The sequence below is a fragment of the Balaenoptera borealis genome (assembly GCF_965194805.1).
Source record: "Balaenoptera borealis genome assembly, chromosome: 3".
Classification (NCBI taxonomy): domain Eukaryota; kingdom Metazoa; phylum Chordata; class Mammalia; order Artiodactyla; family Balaenopteridae; genus Balaenoptera; species Balaenoptera borealis.
The window spans coordinates 60,713,357-60,735,964 of NC_138866.1; the positions used below are offsets into that span (position 1 = coordinate 60,713,357).

General features: G+C 35.7%; 1 protein-coding gene across 15 annotated transcripts in view; it reads right to left on the reverse strand.

The window, feature by feature from the left end:
- MIPOL1 (mirror-image polydactyly 1) overlaps nucleotides 1-22,608 on the reverse strand; it is a 333,916-nt gene that overhangs the window by 33,910 nt on the left and 277,398 nt on the right. Inside the window, exon 14 of one of the 15 annotated variants that reach the window (XM_082384151.1) lies at nucleotides 7,335-7,449. The exons of the other annotated variants lie outside the window; for them this stretch is intronic. Coding sequence (XP_082240277.1) covers nucleotides 7,389-7,449 — 61 coding nt within the window. The 3' untranslated portion in view covers nucleotides 7,335-7,388. Of the gene's footprint in view, nucleotides 1-7,334; nucleotides 7,450-22,608 lie in introns of those variants that run through there. 15 annotated transcript variants of the gene reach the window in all.

A 22,608-nucleotide genomic window follows, 5' to 3' on the forward strand; every position in this document is an offset into this window, starting at 1 on the left:
TTCCTTATTATTTTCTTTACCGTAAGCATAAAACCTCAACCAAAAATCCTGCTTGGTGTCACACACACAGAAATCTTCTTTATAAGTGAAAATCACACCCAGCAGTTTTCATATACACAAAGCTCCCTCCTCAAAGACTGGTGAGTGACACAGTCTAGTCTGCTCCAGCTTGCCTCATTTATATGGACCCATGCATGAGGGTCCTTTGCAAATAAACACAGCACAGAGCTAGACACTAAAGGAATGAGGGTATTCTTAGCGTCATACACACTGTTTTAGATGGACTAATTGGATGCATGCAACACTGAAAACAGCTCAAGTTTATTGGATGATTCTGCATATATCAAGACTTCCGTTAATAGAAAACAGGAATATGAAACAAATAATTCAGTGCATAAAAATATCTTTGCTTTGAGAAATGTAGTAATGATCTTAGAGTAAAAAGGCAAATCTTGCTTAAATTTATTACTACAAATTTCTCAAATGTAAATTTTACACAAGTAACATACAACCATTAAACCAGCTTTAAGCTAGTGATGCAAATACTTGAACTAGAAGATTTACTGGACAATTCACTGTATTCACAGATAAGTCTGTATTAGTTGGACTTTCCCTAGTGATAAAAACTAGTGCTATTTTATACACTCTGAATACTATGATTCATAGGATTACATAAATCCTTTAGGACAAAGTTTCACTAAGTTGAATTGTGGAGGAGGGGGAAGAAAAATGTCACTATGAAATTCTAACTGTACTGTAAAATATGATAATAACTTGAATTAACTGTTAACAAATGACTCCCAGTAGAAACCTTGATATGCCACTAATAGAATTTCTCAGGATGTGCTGTAAAAAGTTAGAAAATATTACTTTCAAGTTGGTTAAATATATCCCTCCCCAAAATATCATTTGCACTACTATTAAAAAAACTTCCTCATAATGTAAAAGTAAGCTCTACTCTGCACAGTTATTATCACTATGAATTCTGATTCAACGGAATGCCAAATTACTGAGATGAACGTGTTTTGTGCTTCTTTTGCCTTCTCCTTTACAGATGGACTCATTTTACTTTAGTTTCTTTTTCATACAGTAGGATATCTCTCCATTTAGAACTCTTAATACATCTTGCTAAGGTAAGAGGTTAGGAGGAAATACTTAAATATCACATTTTGCAATGTATTTACTATATTTCAACAATTACTAGATCAACCACATTCTCAGTTTATTCAGGTTGAATGATTTATGAAAATTTGATATCAGAAATGAGAAAAATGTCAATTGCTTAGTTTTGTAAAAGCTTACTGACTTTGGAAACACAATGAAGCACCTATTCTTTCCTGTAAGGAATGGACTACACCTGCCAAACATGGACTGTGCTGACAGGAAGGTAGGTGCGTCTGTCTGTCGAACCACCTTGCAGGATTTGCCTGCAGGCTATTCTTTACTGTCCAAATCAATAACATCCTTTAAAAAATTACGTAGTTTAATAAAATAGGCCCCAATGGCTTTACATGTTACTCAGCAATAGCTTCCCACAAACTTCATGAATAGGAAAAGGGTTAGATCTAAGATTAGAATTTCTCTATTTTAAATGACGAAACTGAAGCACAGACAAGGAAACCCTCATACAACGTCGCAAGATAAGACAGTTAACAAATATGGCCTGGTTTCCTTGTTCCTATTGCAAAGCTACTTCCACTAGAGTTTTGGCTACTAGAAAGCTACAGATTTCAGATTATAGGTTAATGTATTATTTGTCTTAATAGCTTCATTAAACTGTTTCCTCAAGTTACTACTTAAGTCAAATTGGGTATTTTTTTATTTAACACCTTTATTACAGTATAATTGCTTTAAAATGGTGTGTTACTTTCTGCTTTAGAACAAAGTGAATGAGTTATACATAAACATATATCTCCATATCCCCTCCCTGTTACGTCTCCCTCCCACCCTCTCTATCCCATCCCTCTAGGTGGTCACAAAGCACCGAGCTGATCTCCCTGTGCTATGTGGCTGTTACCCACTTGCTATCTATTTTACGTTTGGTAGTGTATATATGTCCATGCCACTCTCTCACTTCGTCCCAGCTTACCCTTCCCCCTCCCCATGTCCTCAAGTCCATTCTCTACGTCTGAGTCTTTATTCCTGTCCTGCCCCTAGGTTCTTCAGAACCATTTTTTTCCTTTAGATTCCATATATATGTGTTAGCATATGGTATTTGTTTTTCTCTTTCTAACTTACTTCACTCTGTATGAAAGACTCTAGGTCCATCCACCTCACTACAAATAACTCAATTTCATTTCTTTTTATAGCTGAGTAATATTCCATTGTATATACTGGCCACATCTTCTTTATCCATTCCTCTGTCGATGGACACTTAGGTTGCTTCCATGTCTTGGCTACTGTAAATAGAGCTGCAATGAACACTGTGGTACATGACTCTTTTTGAATTATGGTTTTCTCAGGGTATATGCCCAGTAGTGGGATTGCTGGGTCATATGGTAGTTCTATTTTTAGTTTTTTAAGGAACCTCCACACTGTTCTCTGTAGTGGCTGTATCAATTTACATTCCCACCAACAGTACAAGAGGGTTCCCTTTTCTCCACATCCTCTCCAGCATTTATTGTTTGTAGATTTTTTGATGATGGCCATTCTGACTCGTGTGAGGTGATACCTCATTGTAGTTTTGATTTGCATTTCCTAAATGATTAGTGATGTTGAGCACACTTTCATGTGTTTGTTGGCAATCTGTATATCTTCTTTGGAGAAATGTCTATTTAGGTCTTCTGCCCATTTTTGGATTGGGTTGTTTGTTTTTTTGATATTGAGCTGCATGAGCTGCTTGTAAATCTTGGAGATTAATCCTTTGTCAGTTGCTTCATTTGCAAATATTTTCTCCCATTCTGAGGGTTGTCTTTTCATCTTGCTTATGTTTTCCTTTGCTGTGCAAAAGCTTTTAAGCTTCATTAGGTCCCATTTGTTTATTTTTGTTTTTATTTCCATTTCTCTAGGAGGTGGGTCAAAAAGGATCTTACTGTGATTTATGTCATAGAGTGTTCTGCCTATGTTTTCCTTTAAGAGTTTTATAGTGTCTGGCCTTCCATTTAGGTCTTTAATCCATTTTGAGTTTATTTCTGTGTATGGTGTTAGGGAGTGTTCTAATTTCATTCTTTTACATGTAGCTGTCCAGTTCTCCCAGCACCACTTATTGAAGAGGCTGTCTTTTCTCAACTGTATATTCTTCACTCTTTTATCAAAGATAAGGTGACCATATGTGCATGGGTTTCTCTCTGGGCTTTCTATCCTGTTCCATCGATCTACATTTCTGTTTTTGTGCCAGTGCCATACTGTCTTAATTACTGTAGCTTTGTAGTATAGTCTGAAGTCTGGGAGCCTGATTGCTCCAGCTCCATTTTTCTTTCTCAAGATTGCTTTGGCTATTCGGGGTCTTTTGTGTTTCCATACAAATTGTGAAATTTTTTTGTTCTAGTTCTGTGAAAAATGCCACTGGTAGTTTGATAGGGATTGAATTGAATCTGTAGATTGCTTTGGGTGGTAGAGTCATTTTTACAATGTTGATTCTTCCAATCCAAGAACATGGTATATCTCTCCATCTGTTTGTATCATCTTTCATTTTTTTCATCAGTGTCTTATAGTTTTCTGCATATAGGTCTTCTGTCTCCTTACGTAGGTTTATTCCTAGGTATTTTATTCTTTTTGTTGCAATGGTAGATGGGAGTGTTTCCTTAATTTCTCTTTCAGATTTTTCATCATTGGTGTATGGGAATGCAAGAGATTTCTGTGCATTAATTTTGTATCCTGCTACTTTACCAAATTCATTGATTAGCTCTAGTAGTTTTCTGGTAGCATCTTTAGGATTCTCCATGAAGAGTATCATGTCATCTGCAAACAGTGACAGTTTTACTGCTTCTTTTCCGATTTGGATTCCTTTTATTTCTTTTTCTTCTCTGATTGCTGTGGTTAAAACTTCCAAAACTATGTTGAATAATAGTGGTGAGAGTGGACAACCTTGTCTTGTTCCTGATGTTAGAGGAAATGGTTTCGATTTTTCACCATTGAGAACGATGTTGGCTGTGGGTTTGTCATATATGGCCTTTATTATGTTGAGGTAAGTTCCCTCTATGCCCACTTTCTGGTGGATTTTTATCATAAATGGGTGTTGAATATTGTCAAAAGCTTTTTCTGTGTCTATTGAGATTATCATATGGTTTTTATCCTTCAGTTTGTTAATATGGTGTATCACATTGATTGATTTGCGTATACTGAAGACTCCTTGCATTCCTGGGATAAACCCCACTTGATCATGGTGTATGATCCTTTTAATGTGCTGCTGGATTCTGTTTGCTAGTATTTTGTTGAGGATTTTTGCATCTATGTTCACCATTGATATTGGCCTGAAGTTTTCTTTCTTTGTGACATCTTTGTCTGGTTTTGGAATCAGGGTGATGGTGGCTTCGTAGAATGAATTTGGGAGTGTTACACCCTCTGCTATATTTTGGAAGAGTTTGAGAAGGATAGGTGTTAGCTCTTCTCTAAATGTTTGATAGAATTCGCCTGTGAAGCCATCTGGTCCTGGGCTTTTGTTTGTTGGAAGATTTTTAATCACAGTCTCAATTTCAGTTCTTGTGATTGGTCTGTCTAAATTTTCTATTTCTTCCTGGTTCAGCCTCGGAAGGTTGTGTTTTTCTAAGAATTTGTTCATTTCTTCCAGGTTGTTCATTTTATTGGCATAGAGTTGCTTGCAGTAATCTCTCATGATCCTTTGTATTTCTGCAGTATCAGTTGTTACTTCTCCTTTTTCATTTCTAATTGTATTGATTTGAGCCTTCTCCCTTTTTGTTCTTGTTGAGTCTGGCTAATGGTTTATCAATTTTGTTTATCTTCTCAAAGAACCAGCTTTTAGTTTTATTGATCTTTGCTATTGTTTCCTTAATTTCTTTTTCATTTATTTCTGATCTGATCTTTATGATTTCTTTCCTTCTGCTAACTTTGGGGTTTTTTTGTTCTTCTTTCTCTAATTGCTTTAGGTGTAAGGTTAGGTTGTTTATTTGAGATGTTTCTTGTTTCTTGAGGTAGGATTGTATTGCTATAAACTTCCCTCTTAGAACTGCTTTTGCTGCATCTCATAGGTTTTGGGTCGTCGTGTTTTCATTGTCATTGTTTCTAGGTATTTTTTGATTATCTCTTGGATTTCTTCAGTGATCTCTTGGTTATTTAGTAGTGTATTGTTTAGCCTCCATGTGTTTGTATTTTCTACAGATTTTTTCCTGTAATTGATATCTAGTCTCACAGCGTTGTGGTCGGAAAAGATACTTGATATGATTTCAATTTTCTTAAATTTACCAAGGCTTTATTTCTGACCCAAGATATGATCTATCCTGGAGAATATTTCATGAGCACTTGAGAAGAGAGTGTATTCTGTTGTTTTTGGATGGAATGTCCAATAAATATCAATTAAGTCCATCTTGTTTAATGTATCATTTAAAGTTTGTGTTTCCTTGTTTATTTTCATTTTGGATGATCTGTCCATTGGTGAAAGTGGGGTGTTAAAGTCCCCTACTATGATTGTGCTACTGTCGATTTTTCTTTTGTGGTTGTTACCATTTGCCTTATGTATTGAGGTGCTCCTATGTTGGGTGCATAAATATTTACAATTGTTATATCTTCTTCTTGGATTGATCCCTTGATCAATATGTAGTGTCCTTCTTTGTCTCTTGTAATAGTCTTTATTTTAAAGTCTATTTTGTCTGATATGAGAATTGCTACTCCAGCTTTCTTTTGATTTCCATCTGCATGGAATATCGTTTTCCATCCCCTCACTTTCAGTCTGTATGTGTCCCTAGGTCTGAAGTGGGTCTCTTGTAGACAGCATATATACGGGTCTTGTTTTTGTATCCATTCAGCCAGTCTATGTCTTTTGGTTGGAGCATTTAATCCATTTACATTTAAGGTAGTTATCGATATGTATGTTCCTATTACTATTTTCTTAATTGTTTTGGGTTTGTTATTGTAGGTCTTTTCCTTCTCTGGTGTTTCCTGCCTAGAGAAGTTCCTTTAGCATTTGTTGTAAAACTGGTTTGGTGGTGCTGAATTCTCTTAGCTTTTGCTTGTCTGTAAAGGTTTTGATTTCTCTGTCGAATCTGAATGAGATCCTTGCTGGGTAGAGCAATCTTGGTTGTAGGTTTTCCCCTTTCATCACTTTAAATATGTCCTGCCACTCCCTTCTGGCTTGCAGAGTTTCTTCTGAAAGATCAACTGTTAACCTTATGGGGATTCCCTTGTATATTATTTGTTGATTTTCCCTTGTTGCTTTGAATATCTTTTCTTTGCATATAATTCTTGATAGCTTGGTTAATATGTGTCTTGGCATGTTTTTGCTTGGATTTATCCTCTATGGGACTGTTTGCACTTCCTGGACTTGATTAACTATTTCCTTTCCCATATTAGGGAAGTTTTCAACTACAATCTTTTCAAATATTTTCTCAGTCCCTTTCTTTTTCTCTTCTTCTTCTGGGACCCCTATAATTCGAATGTTGGCACATTTAATGTTGTTTCAGAGGTCTCTCAGACTGTCCTCAATTCTTTTCATTCTTTTTTTCTTTATTCTGCTCTGCGGTAGTTATACCCAGTATTTTATTTTCCAGGTCACTTATCTGTTCCTCTGCCTCAGCTATTCTGCTATTGATTCCTTCTAGAGAATCTTTCATTTCATTTATGTGTTGTTCATCATTGTTTGTTTGCTCTTTAGTTCTTCTAGGTCCTTGTTAAACGTTTCTTGTATTTTCTCCATTCTGTTTCCAAGATTTTGGATCATCTTTACTATCATTACTCTGAATTCTTTTTCAAGTAGATTGCCTATTTCCTCATTTGTTTGGTCTGGTGGGTTTTTACCTTGCTCCTTCATCTGCTGTGTGTTTCTCTGTCTTCTCATTTTGCTTAACTTACTGTTGTTTGGGGTCTCCTTTTCACAGGCTGCAGGTTCGTAGTCCCCTTTGTTTTTGGTGTCTGCCCCCAGTGGCTAAGGTTGGTTCAGTGGGTTGTGTAGGCTTCCTGGTGGAGGGGACTGGTGCCTGTGTTCTGATGGATCAGGCTGGATCTTTTCTTTCTGGTGGGCAGGACCATGTCTGGTGGTGTGTTTTGGGGTGTCTGTGAGCTTATTATGATATCAGGCAGCCTCTCTGCTAATGGGTGGGGTTGTGTTCCTGTCTTGCTAGTTGTTTGGCCTAGGGTGTCCAGCACTGTAGCTTGCTGGTAGTTGAGTGGAGCTGGGTCTTAGCGTTGAGATGGAGATCTCTGGGAGAGCTTTTGTCGTTTGATATTATGTGGAGCTGAGAGGTCTCTGGTGGACCATTGTCCTCACCTTGGCTCTCCTATATCAGAGGGACAGGCCTGACACCTGGCCGGAGCAACAAGACCCTGTCAGCCACACAGCTTAGAAGAAAAGGGAGAAAAAAAGAAAGAAGGAAAGAAAACAATAAAGTAAAACAGTTATTAAAATAAAAAATAAAAAATTATTAAAAATTTAAAAAAAATGAAAAGCAATAAATAAAAAAGAAACAAAGAAGAGAACAACTAAATCAAAAAACAAATCCACCAATGATAACAACTGCTAAAAAACTATACAAAAAAAACCCCACAAAAAAACCAAAAACGTACAGACAGAACCCTAGGATAAATGGTAAAAGCAAAACTATACAGACAAAATCACACAAAGTCCACTGCGTCAATTTTGGGATGATTCGTTGTCCTTTCAGGTATTCCAGAGATGCAGGGTACATCAAGTTGATTGTGGAGATTTAATTCGCTGCTCCTGAGGCTGCTGGGAGAGATTTCCCTTTCTCTTCTGTGTTTGCACAGCTCCTGGGGTTCAGCTTTGGATTCGGCCCCGTCTCTACGTGTAGGTCGCCTGAAGGTGTCTGTTCGTCCCTCAGACAGGATGGGGTTAAAGAAGCAGCTGCTTCGGGGGCTCTGGCTCACTCAGGCTGGGGGGAGGGAGGGGTACAGAATGCGGGGCGAGCCTGCGGTGGCAGAGGCCAGCATGACGTTGCAGCAGCCTGAGGTGCGCCATGTGTTCTCCCGGGGAAGTTGTCCCTGGATCACGGGACCCTGGCAGTGGCGGGCCGCACAGTATCCCGGGAGGGGAGGTGTGGATAGTGACCTGTGCTTGCACACAGGCTTCTTGGTGGCTGCAGCAGCTGCCTTAGCGTCTCATGCCTGTCTCTGGGGTCCGCACTGATAGCTGCGGCTCCTGCCTGTCTCTCAAGCTTGTTTAGGCAGTGCTCTGAATCCACTCTCCTCGCGCACCCCGAAACAATGGTCTCTTGCCTCTTAGGTAGTTCCAGACTTTTTCCCGGACTCTCTCCCGGCTAGCTGTGGCATAGTAGCCCCCTTCAGACTGTGTTCACGAAGCCAACCCAAATTGGGTAAGTATTTACTGGTGTATTTCATCTGCTAGTTTAGTAACACATTATAAGAAAGTAAATTGATGACACTGTACGTAAGTAGGAAATAATAGTTAAAATCTATTATCTTCTATAACAAATCTTTTTATAAACTTAAAAATACATTTGCAGCTACATTTTAGAGAGAAATCCTAGTTTTTTCAGTTAACATCACTTTTATATTTTCTTTGTGTCTATGTAAGATGTATGTACTACAACGAAATACATAGTTTTCCATCAAGTAGATGAACCATAAGTTATTTACCAATTTTCTGAATTGGTTTACTTTCATTTTTCAATCTTAATGAATATTGTGACACATTTTAAAAGGCAAGTAATACGTAATGAATACTGACTATGTGCCAGGAACTATAAGAAGTAATTTATGCACATATTTAATTTTCATTACAACTCCATGGAGTAGATGTTATCATCAGATGACAAACCAAAGCATATAGAAGGTAATTCGGTCACAGCCATACTGCTATTGAGTTTTGGAGTTGGAATACATTGCAAGGTGTAATTACCACATCCCTGATCTCTCTGACGTGCTACACTGCTTCCAAAAGTACTGTGACTTTTAAGGTTTATTTCTTATTTTTTTATGGGGTTGGACTACTCTTACGGACTAGATAATATTTTTTCCAAAGTGAGAGAAAGAAGTGAAAACAGGACAAATTCCTTATCCTCAATTGAAAAATCTCACTATAGATTCCATTTTTGAGAGCAATTTTTGTATCTGTCAATGTGAGAGGAGAATTCTTGTTGGCTGGACAATTTCCTCCCTAGAAAAAAACATTCCATTTCTACTATTTAGACAATGAGATTGCCTGATCAAACATATTTGGCTTCTGAATTTCATTTTTCTAGGAGAAAGAACCAGGGAAATCCAAGAGACATGGATAAAAATCATCCTTCCAATAGAGGAGACAGAAAAGCCACTAGAAACTCTGCCCTTTGGGTTGGTCATTAGTATCAAAGATCTTGCCCTCTTTTAATCATGGCAGCAGGGCGCAAAAAACATTTAAATGTAGTTTCTTCTTTTACTATTATGGCTGTTCTTCCTCTGCTGGTCTCTTAGATGTTGTTTTATCACCTTTTCATAACACTTTTCATACTTTCCTCAAAAGTTGTTATTTGTTCCCTTGATTCCACTTAAATGCTTATGGCTCCCAAATACAGACCATTAACCCAAAACTCTCCTCTGAGTTTCAGACTCAAATATCCAACTGCCTTCAAGATATCTCCTTTTGCTTATTCCACAGGCATATGATAATGAGCATATCTAAAACAAAGCTTATTTTACCTTCCATGCATATTTCAGTATTTCTTATTTTGATTAATGTTGCCATTCATTAACTACCCAACCTTTAAGTTGAAAAAATTTAGAAAACCTTGGTCCATTGATTTTTTTTCTCTCACTGCAGCTTGGACCTGTGAAAACTTTGTGATGAAACCACTAATGTAGACAGTGGGAAGCAATAAAAGGGTTTTAACTCATCTAGTAACATCATTTACCTTTTAGAAAGATCACACTGGCAAGAATGTAGGGATGGGATGGAGGCAAGTTGGCCTATAGGTATGGAATCCAGATAGCTTCTAGTGAGCACAAAAATGTGAATGTACTTAAGGTCACAAAACTGCATACTTAAAAAAGTTTATGATATAGATTTAAGTTCAATCAATAAGCATTTGTTAAGTAATTCTTATAAATGAGGTACTGTTCTAGGCATTGATTATTCAAAGACAAGAACATGATTCTTGATAAGGAGCAGTAAGGTGGGGAAGCAGATCTTTATATGGTAACTGCAATAAGTTACTGGTAAATGCTGTACTAAAAGGATAAGCATGGGTACTATACAGAACCTAGCTTGGGCAGGGAAAAAGAAGAAGGGCCTGTAAAGGCTTTCTGATGATGCCTGAGTTAAGTTTTGAAGGATAAGAAGGAAACAGTCACCTCAAGAAGGGTGGGAACAGAGACGGGGCAGGATGGGCATTTCAGATAAAGGAAATAATATATGTACAGGCACTGAGGTATGAAAAGCATGATGTGTGTCAAGTCCTACCAGTTGTATGGTTTCTCAGGATCATGAAGTAGGGGGTGGAGGATGACGGGAAATAAGGCTGGAGAGGTTGGTCATGACTAGGTCTTGCTCTAGGTTGTAACTGAAGGCATGGGAGTAGATGGAAATGCCTAGAGAGAGACATAGGAAAGGAGAAGGGAGGTGAGAAGAGGATAGAACCAAAATGAAAACAAATACTTAAAGTAAAGAGACTGACAAAAGAATCTGAGAAAACAGTCAGGGAAGCAAAAGGTAAATCAAGAGTAGGTGCTGTCACAGAATTCAGAGTAGAGAATTTCAAGAAAGGAGTGATCAACAGGGTTAAATACTTAAACAAGATCAAGGTGAAAAATGACCATAAGATTTGGCAATTAGGAAATGACAACCTTTTCCGTGCAGCTTTAATGGCACAATAGAAGTGGGATGAAGCCTGAATGGAATGTGAAAAAGTGAAGACTAAGTATCAGCTTGGTTAGAAAGTATAAAAGCTTGGCTAGAAAGTAAAGAGGATTATAGTTACAGGGGAATATATGGCTGAGGAAGTTTTTAAAGAAATGGATGGCATGTGAATATGTTTATGGACTATGGAAGAGAAGACTGCAGGAAGACGCTAAAGTAAAAGGGAGGAAGACGATACCTTTTAAGCAGGATCTCAGAGGATGGAATCATAAGCAGAACTTGCAGCAATATCATTCAAAATATGACTGGACAACTTTTCCTTGGAGATTAAAGGGAAAGAGGTGGAAGGAATACAGCTGTGGATAACTTTGTAGGTGTGGAGGAGTTTAACTGACAGAACTCACCATTGCTAGATTCAATTTTCCCCAAGGAGTTAAGAGGCAGAGTTCTCCGCTGAAAGCACAGGGTAAAGAAAAAGGCTGGAGGAGAATGGTGAAGGTTTAATGGGATAAGAAAGGGAGATGATCTGGGACATGTAAAAGGAATGTTAGCGGGATTGATGGGCCATTGACATTGAAGTTTCTTAGCATGAACACAGAAGTTGGGATAGAGAGGAAGACACTGAATCAGGTGCCTGAAACCCACATTAAAGGAATGGCACTGATCAGGAGATCAGTAGATATCACTGAAGAGGAGAGAGAGAGAGTGATAATAAAGCTGGGTGGTATAAGCCTCAAAGAAGGGAGGATTTTTACGTGGGTGCAGAAGGTATGAAAGTAGCAAAGGGGAACCAGAGAACTCTCCTTCCTAGTACATAGGGTATGGGGGAAAGACCAGTGTCCAGTGGGCTGCTAGGAAAGAAATGCCCTTGGTAAATTCAAATTTCAGGTAGAATGTATGTGTGAAATATTCAGTGCAGAAGTTGTGGAAAGATGCAAGGTAGTAACAATGGAAAGAAGGTTCCAGAGGCAAAATGAAAAGAGCCGAGATCAGAGGATTATAGAGAAGGAAGAAAAGATGGGGAAGGGGACTTCCCTTGTGGTCCAGTGGTAAAGAATCTGCCTTATAATGCAGGGGACGTGGGTTCGATCCCTGGTCAGGGAACTAAGATCCCACATGCCACGGGGCAACTAAGCCCGCATGCCACAACTACTGAGCTGTGCGCCTCAATTAGAGTCAGCGTGCCGCAAACTACAGAGCCCATGCACTCTGGAACCCGTGCACCACAACTACAGAGCCCACGCACCCTGGAGCCTGCACACCACAACTAGAGAGGAGCCCGCACGCCGCAACGAAAGATCCTGCATGCCTCAACGAAGATCCCGCATGCCGCAACTAAGACCCGACGCAAAAATCTTTAAAAAAAAAGAGAAAGAAAAGATGGGGAAGAAGGAAGCACACAGCTGCAAGAATGAGGATAAATAATCGATAGAGTGTACCCATTCTTCCATGCATAACTTGTAACCAATGAAATAAAAAGTTCCTTTTCAGTTTTAGGCACACTAAGTAATTGAAAGATACAGCCTAAGATACACACAGATGCACAAAAAATGTACATATATACACATATTTATAAATATGTAAAGACACAACCACATAAATATGAACACACATGTGCACAAAAGTATGGGTAAGAAATAAGGGAATATCAGTAGAAGACAGAATAAAATGGAGAAGAAAAGGAAGAAAGATTATTCACATTTGAAAGAGAATGGAGAAAGAATTTGTAAGTGAAAAGTTGAATGTAGAAGTAGATGGGAGAGTGGGTTGAAAAGTCATGGTGAAGAAAGTGGAAACAATAATTGGTAGAAAGTGGTTAGAATGGTGAACTGAATAATAATAATGCGGTCAACATTTTTCTTATATTAATAGGAAATCGGCCTCCTTGGATCTTCTACTTACTGCCTAGACCTACTCTTTAAATCATTACCTTATTTGATTCCCTGTATGAGGTGTTGTCAAAATGTTAAGAGAATTGTCATGTCCTTACTGTGTTATTTTTTTCAAGGTTAATACTTCCAGAGCTGTCAAAGTTTTTCACATTAAAGTTAATAGACTGCTCACCATATTGATTATTCTTTGTGCAGGTTCTCCAGCATGTCTAGTGTTTTTAAAAATATTAAGCCTGATCTAATAATAATCCAGTCTAATCATTAGAAAGGAAAGTGGGACTGATATCTCTCTTGATCTGGACTTTTACTTCTATTTTGATGCTGCCATGTTTCACTACTGGCTTACACTGAGCTTTGGTGCAAATGAATCTACCCACTGGCCTGCTTTGCCTACCAAGCCAAGCCAAGTCTCTCCTATTTTGGACATATACAATTAATATTTCTGTATCAGTTATTTATTGCTGTGTAATAAACCACCCAACACTTGGTGGCTTAAAGCAACAGCTATTTTATTTAATCATGTTAATTTGGGCTTGGTGCAGCTGGGCAGTTCTGCTGGCCTTGCCTTGAAGCACTCATGCAGCTACAGGCAACTGGAGCTGGGTGTTCATATGCCTGACAGTTGGTGCTGACTTCTGGCTAGGACTCTCTCTTCTTATGGATCTCATTCCCAAGTAGACTAGTCCAGACTTATTTACATGGTGAGCATGAGTTAGCAAGAGGGGAACACGGGCAATACCCTTGAGGCCTTGTTCAGAAGTCAACATCACTTAGTTTATTTTATTGGTCAAAGGGAGTCACAGGCCACCCCAGATTCAAAGGGTGGGGGAATAGATTCTACCATTTGACAGGAACAGCCACAAAAAAATTGTGGCTATATTGATCCTAAATGTTATGTAACTGAAAAAAAAAGGCTACCAAGTATACCTACATTTTACTATAAAACAAAGCTTTAACCCAAATCTGTGAATCTCTAATGGAGGAATTTCAGGTATCAATTGATAAGTGTTAAAAAAGATACATTTTGGAATTTGCATTATCTCTTAAACAACACCTAGGATGTGACTCTCATCTCCGTCAACATGTAAGATTGTCCCTATTTGTTGTCAACTGGGTGCTTTTTGCTGGATCTCCATTTATTTTGAAAAAAGAAAGAAAAACAAAAAATTTGGTACTTGCAATCAATATTTAGTTTTAAAGCATTGTTACTAAACATTTACTAATTAGTTTGTTGATTTCTACCACAATTTTCAATTTAATCAAACCTAATTCGATCCTTTCCCCAAAATCTTTTTGCTATATAAAACATATTTTGTTATTAGAATAAAAAATACAAGGAAATCATATAGATTAATTTAGCTCTTCAGATATGCTATTATACCAAGTACTATCATTCATTCATTCAGAAATATTTCTTGAGTATTTATTTTGTGAATGGCACCTTTTAAACAGTTGTGTTCTAAAACATTTTTAATGTGTCTACTGTAGGTGTATGTTATATGAAGTCTTTTTATAAATACAAAATCCTCTGTAAAGATGTGCCATGAAAGGAATTTTCAGCTATAGCAAGTTATGATATAGTGAGCTCAGGTTATACCTTTTGCAAATAGTCCTAAGGTTTTACATATTGTGGACAAGAGGGTGTGTCACAGGAAGATAATGAGAAAGTGGGAATAAGTTGTCCTCACACATCACAATTTTGGGTCATTTAATTTACTATACTTTGTTTAGCTTCACTTTTAGATTTATATTAACACTAAGAAATTGCTTCCCACCTTGAAATTAAGCAATAAACTTGGATTTATCTTTGAGATTAAATAGAATATAGAAAAAACTTAATACATGTATATTCAATTGTGCTTAGATTAGATATATGACATTCCTTATTCAATGTCACTAATATCTAAGGCAGACAAGGCAATGAAAAGTTACCTATATTGTAAACATAGACTAACATTTGCTATCTTCTAAGTAACCTTGAAAAATTAGTCTCACCAATCAGTCATAGTACCAATTAGTGTCAATTTAGATGACTAGTAAACATAAAAGTTAGAAATAGAACAATCAAAACATGTAAAACTTGGCATTCTTTACTTTTATTTCACCCTGTTTAAAAATTAGAACATGGAGAAGAATTAAAGCTGTATTTCCTTCTTTATAGGATCTCTAGAGTAATTCTACTTCAAGTTTTGGATTTTAATTTAATAACTTTGGTATAATTTTATCCAGGGCTTAATTAAGACTTTGTTAGTAAATTAGATGTCCAGATAGTCTGCTGGATTCCAATTGTCTATGGCAGTACTAGTGCAGTGGGTGATACTATTAGGAAAGTACTTACAGAAGATAATGGAGTTATTTTGCCTAAGTCCCTAACTTAACATCATAAAGTGATTGAGATAATAGGATGAATTAAGATCAAGTGACAATTTTATTGGGCTCTTTCTTTGTCTGTCGGAGGATATTTAAGCCATATGTAAGATTCCCAAGAAAACTCAACACGAGTAACAAGCTCATGAAGCTCCATGAGGGCAGGGACAATATATATTTTGTTCATAACTGTATTCTTGTAACTAGCAGAATAGGCTCTCAAAAATCAATAGGATATTGTTTATTTGTTTGTGAACAAATATTACACACACATGCACATGTCAAGGGTCTCTGCAGAAGCACATTAAATGATAAAACAGTTATTTGAAAAGAATAGATTTCTCCCACTTTAAATGCAGGGAGTTTGGAGGCTTGGTGGGAAAGATGTTAAATGAAATTTCATTCTTAGTGAGAACTAAGTTAAGGTTATCCTTTTCGTATCAGGAGGAATTTTGTCAATGTGATAACAATAAATTACTAATTCTGAAAACCAGCATTTTCAGCCCTTCTTTTTGATTTTGTATCTTATCAGGAGAAAAAAATGAAGCATACAAAGGAATAAAATTGCCATGGATGCACCTTCTATGCATCTTATGCATCTTCTATGGGAGAAGCCTCAGAGTCAAAAACAAGCAGGCACATGGCAATGTAGGAAAAACAAATTGAAAATAAGGTAAACCATTTTTAACTATTCCATTAAAAACTCTTGATTTCTAAGAATTGAAACAGTGGTATGTTAGTGGTATTTTTTAAAAAGGACACAGATTTGGGAAAGTTCCTTTTTCCTTTTTTTGAAAAAGATATTTATTTATTTGGCTGCACGGGTTCTTAGTTGCAGCTCACAGGATCCTTGTTGTGGCATGCGCATCTTTAGTTGTGGCATGTGGGATCTAGTTCCCTCACTAGGGATCGAACCCTGGCCCCCTGCATTGGGAGTGTGGAGTCTTAGCCACTGGACCACCAGGGAAGTCCCAAGTTCTCTTTTTCTTATTCTGGTTTTTGTGTTTTGCCCCTGCTCTGCAGCTTCTAGGATAGTCCTATGAATTACAATTTGCATAAATTATATCTTAAGGCACATAGAAGACCTTTATTTCTTTTAGACTGAAAGACTATTGATTATATCACTCTTCTATTTAAAATATCACAGTTTCACTATTTTTAGAGTGTATTTTGTTAAAAATCAAGGGTAATAAGTCATTTTCTTCTTAAATATTGTTTCAAGAACTGTTCAATTACATTCTCCTAAAAGTTCCTTTTTCCTATGAAGAAACCGATTCATGGTTTCAAGATAAGGACACAGTAAACAAAAGTTTGAAGTTTAATCTCATTCATGATATCATTAGATGGCTAGGCAGTCACTGCTTCTTTCTGTCAGTTTAAAATTGCATGTTATCGATCTTAGATACTTTATATATAGTCAAATTTTTAATATGAACAAGAGAAATTAATCATTCTAAAATATCAAAATTTAGCTAAGTAATATAACCATGAAAAGGCAGATTTCTCTGAAAAGTTTATGATGCATACTGGTCATAAAACATACATTATTTAATTAGAATTGCCATCAGAACATATTAAAGGAAAATATTTATAAAGATCTATACTATACATGTAAAAGAATGAAAGAGGTTTATATTTTCATCTATCTCAAAAGAGCATCTATTCCAAACATACACACATTTTTTGGGTAATTTATTGATACAGAATTCTGGATGCCTTCAAGGAGAGCATTTCTGACTGTTTCATTTCCTCCTGATTTCTTATTTTTATATGTCCTTGTAAATGTAATTTCCATTCTTTAATATCAATTCACTTCACAGTTAATACTTTTCAAGCACCACAGAAGACTTGAAATTAAATCACATGTATCTTTCTTTAAGTGTTAGTATTAAGGATGAAATGGGCTTTATTCTCGGTGTCTAGATTATTCACTGGTGGTAAGTTAGTGACGTAGGGACACTAACTTTTTTGAGCTGACAGGACAGTAGTAAATTGCAACAGGGACTGAGCTACAAAGATCTGAAATGTGAATTGTACTTATGTTCAAATTTACTTACAGTGAGTAACTTATTCACTGAGATGGATTTTTTACATGATTTCCTTTAGACTTACAGTATTTGTAGTGTTAACAATACATATAGGTTTTTATATTCTAGAAACTACCTTAAATTTGCCACAAGTAATAATAAATAAGGCCTCATATATTTATAATGATTATGATTTACAGAGTATTAGAGGGAAATTTGTAAGGTCAATAAAACCTATTCTCTTATCTTAATTGGTATAGCTATTTCCATCTGGATGTGAAGAGCTGGGCCTCAAACCTGCCTTCTGATAAAATTGATAAAATCCTAAAGGTTTTTTTCATATTCTATAAGGCATCATGCATGAAAATTATAATTTGTTATTTTTCCTTAGACTAGGTTTGGGTAATATGGTAGTGTTTACATCTTCTGGTATGTGTTTTGCTACCTAAATTTGGTAGAACTCCTTCTTTTGAGTAAATAATCTAGGTGGTATTAATGAATAATTGCTATAAATCTTTGCTAGTAGCCTGTCATCATCATGTGTCTTTTTAAACAAAATAATTATAAAAATTTTATAATTTTAAAATTTTAAAAATTTAATAATTTTATAATTATTAAAATAATTACAAAAATATATGCAGCAGAAAGCATCATATATCTGGACTTTTAAATATTCACCCACCAGCCTCGTTCAGACAATTCTTCCCAATGCTCTCGCCTCAGGAACTGATCCGCTGCTTGCCCACTAGAGGAGTTACATATTGCCTTTTGAAGAATGACACCTCAAACCACAGCCTTGACATTTGGCCTATCTTTGAATGGCTTCAGATACAGCTCTTAAGAACAATCTTTATGATCCAGAATAACTTTGGACATTCTGACTTTTAGCACTGAACTCCACAGAAAGAGTTTAATTATGTGGAAAAAAGGGTTATATAATCTAAACTGCTATCATTCTAAAGACATTCTCATGGGTATTTCTATTATTCCCAGAGAAGAATCCTTAGAAGCCCTTCCCTTCTTTTGCTCTTCAGTTTCCGGAAGCCAATTTTGATGAGTTTTATATCTGCCATCTGAGAGTACTGTTCTCAAACTCAACTTAATATTTTTTCTCATAAGTTTATAAGTTAGAGTTACACAAAAAGAAAATGAAATTAGTTCTTAGCACTGAACTAAAGACATTCTATTAATGGCACTGTGTTGTTCCTATCTCTTAGGCAGAAAATCTTAAAATACCGACTACTTCTTTACCCTTCACATCTCTTTAGTCACCAAATTATATTGTTTTTCTCTATAGTGTTTCTGCTATGAATTCCTTCCTCCCATTCTCACTGCTACCAGCCTATACCAGCACACCAGCTCTCTATATTATTAGACTATATTATTGATTTCTTCTTGGCTGGTATTCTTATCTCTAACACCAACCTGCTTCAATTAATCTTCCACAATACTAAGTGGGACTGATGTTCCTAAAATGCTATTTCCATCATGTAACCTTTGCTACTTTCAAAACTCTACAATGGCTTCTTATTTCCTATCACATGAAATCTAAATGCCTTTGCATACTTTTGAAGGCTCTCAGTAATTCAGCCTAGCCTCGCCTACCTGATGTCATCCCACAGGAACCTCTGCTCCTGCCAGTCTGACCTCTGTACAGTCTCCTCTCATATATTATACTCACATGTGTACCTCTGCTTCATTTATGCTCTTTCTCTCCTCTCTTATCCTTTCTTCTTTCCTCTGTGCTAATTTGTATCCCACCCACTCTACAGGGCCAAGGTCAGTTTCCTTGAGGCCTTCCTTTTCTCTGTATTACCTGCACTGAACAATTAACAAGCTATTCAGTACCATTCTGTTAAATAATTAAAAAGGGCAATACATATATAAATATGTTACCAGCATTACATATAGATGCAAGATGGCAGACACTCTAACAATCCCACTTCTAGGAATCTGTACCCTCCCTAAACATCTAGCTACAAGTATGTTCACTGCAGCAGTATTTGGAAACAACTAAGTACCAATGATCTAAATGTCTTGTGAGCAAGAGCTCTATAGCACACTTTTCACTTAGTCCACCAATTTGAGTGCTACATACGTAAAACAATTTTTTGGTGAGGTGTCTTTCTCTGTATCTTGTAATAACAGTAACACAGATGAAAATAAAATCCAAATTCATTGATTCCTCCCCATTACTGTTCCATATTTCTCACTAAAATCCCATATCTTTCCAAGAGATAAAATATTTTAAATTCCATATAGTAGTCAGACTAACAAGAAACACAAGAAACTTTTTGCATTAATGCCTACAATGAAATGGCCAGGAGAAAAGGTATTGCCAGCTGTAAAGGAACAAGTTGCAAGAATTAATCTTACTCATAATCGTTACCTTTTTGCCAAAAAGTTTCCATAGGCAGCGTGCTTCTAATGCTATGTACATACACTCAACGACTTAAATCATTCATATGAACCTGTCAAAAGTGCTGGTCCACTATTTTGACATGCTTACTGAGAACAAAGGATAACTTACTATTGTCAAAGCAAGCTATTAACTCCTGTCTAAACTTTCTCTCTCAATCTGAACTACTGTAGGACGGCTCTTTGATGGGAATCACACTCTGCCTTTTTCAGCTTCATATCATTCTGCTCTATTACATGCCAGTGTCTTTGAAGGCTGCAAAGAAGCCATATTAACAAAGTATAGACATTTTGAATAAAAAGATTCTCAGTCCTTGTACCATAAGAAGTACATCTAAAATTCTAGCTATCACTATATATCCTTATATAGTGATATAACTTTTTAACAATTTAGGTCATTATTATAATAGAAAGTATTTATGATAATGTGTTTTATAATTACAGGGCAAGATGAAGTATTATCTATCTACTATTAAAAAACCCAGCACCATATTTCTCCTTTCCATATGGCTGAAGAGATTTAAATCTGCTGTTCTTCAATGGCATCTCTACAAATGGCCTAACTGTATTCCTAATTAATAGAAACCTTTTCTAACAATTCTAAATACTTTTTAACTCAACGATTCCACTTCTAGGAATTTGTGTCCCCTGCAGTAATTGCAGATATGTGCAAATATTTAGATGCAAGAATGTTCATTGCAGCAGTACTTTAAAACAACTAGTAACAATAAATGAATTAAATAAATTATGGTATATCATACAATCGATTTAAAGCCATTTATTTAGTAAAACATTATGTATAATGATATAGAAAGTTATTCATAACATATCAAGTGAATCAGGTTATAAAACTGTATGTACTATATGAAAACATTTTTTTTAAATGTCAAGTTGCTTAGCAATATTTTAAAAATTTTCTAAAATTTGTGTATATTGCTTTAGTAATTTGCATATATATATATATATATATATATATATATATATATAGTGGTTAAAAAGCATTTTAAAAATGTTTGGCCTATCAAAACAATATTATTTAATATTTCTCTTGATAAAGATGAACACATGTACTTAACTACTAAAGTGAACAAGAGGTCATTTAAAAGAAAAAAAAAATGCAACCTCTTTCTATTCCCATTCTCACTTATTTTTTGTTGAACTCTCCACAGGTTTGGGGATCCAATAAGGCTGACAGAGAGCATGAGGCTTAAAAGTTACCCGAGGCTATAAAGTATTTTTATTCAGTATGTATATTTTGTAGGTTTAAAAATTTTACTTCTTGCTAGCTAGAAATTTCCCAGAAAAATAAATGAAGGGGTCATAAGGTACACAAAGATGGCAGAACTATTTATTTCATTGTTTTTTTAACATCATAAATCAAGGCCGTATGATTTTCCAGTTAAGTTTTTACAATATTTAAAAACATTATTTGAACTGAAAGAGACTTCTTATATAGTGAAGGCTACCTCAGGTACTTTCCTTTAATCTCCCACACCCAAATGAGGCCAATCCAGCAACTAAGAGCTCAAACCTCTCATTGTGTTTTGATCCTGTTTGTTTTATCCTTGCAGGATATTTGCTTTGGAAGAGGAGATTTATAGCTGAAGAACTATGACTAAATAGCTTATTTGCTAAGATAAACCAACCTGCATTAGTATTAAGGTAAAAAAACTATTACCTACTGGACTACTGATGAAAACAACCCTTTCTTTAAAAGAAAAAAGGTACACAAAAATCAAGTTTATAAATAGTTCTAATGCTTTTTCTATACAGATAATCATAAGTAACAATAAAAAAACCCCTCAAATAAGCAACTTAACAAATAAACCTGACACTGTAACAGAAAAAGTCTCTGTTGAAAAAAAAAAGTTTTAAACAAAAAAAATGTTCACTGTACATATAATAAAAAGCTAATTTATTTACTATCCAAAGAGTTCTTTCAAATCAACAAAAATTGATTAACAGTCCAATACAAAAATGGGAAAAGGTCATGAACAGGCAGTTCACATAAAAAGAAAAATATACTGCAATAAATATTAAAAATTGCTTAACTTTATTCATAATTAAGGGAATACATATTAAAACGAGATATAATTTTTCATCTTTCAGATTGGAAGGTTAAAAACTTTGATAATACTAAATAGTGATGAAGCTTAGGGAATAAGCATTCTCGCAGATTATTGTTGGTTGATACAACTTTTTAACAGAACAATTTGGCAATACTTAGAATTAAAGACACATACTTTTTTTAACCTTAAATTTTTCATTTCTAGAAATTTATCCTATAGAGCTAGTGAAAGGACTACACAAAAATATGCTTAAGGAAGGCTGTTCACTTGTAGCATAGTTTGTAACAGCAAATTTAAAAAACCCAAATAAACAAACCCAAATTCTTTTCTCACAGAACTTGCACTCTAGTCTACAAAAGATATAGGTATACGGTAATACGTTTTAAGATTCAAAGTATTATTTCACAATGTTTTGTATTGGCTGGGAATTAGCAATTAATGCTTATATTTTTGAAAATCTGTAAGGAAGTTGATAATATTTTAGAGACTGAAATTTCAAAGTTAATTTTTTTAGCACTATTAAGATACACACACTCACCTTTATCTTTCTTGGACACATCAGTATACATTCTTATTCATGGGTAGGCAAAATGCTTTGCTTAAAACAGGGATCATATTCACAGAACTGTGAGGAGAGGTTTTTAGGGAGAAGGTCAAAACAACTTAAATATGGGCTCTAATGAGAACTTGATGCTCTAAAGTAATATGAATTATTTCTAGTTTCTCCTCTCTTTTAGTGGCCCATCCCTCAAAAGCTAGCTGGAGCCTGTAATAAAAGGACATCATTTCCAGAGAAAACCACAGATCCCTCTTTCAAAAAAAATCCTTTAGGTGTGGCACTTGACTTTTTCTTTTTATTTAATGCAACTAATAGGTGGTTATGCATCTCAGTAAACATAAAACTTAATTGACTT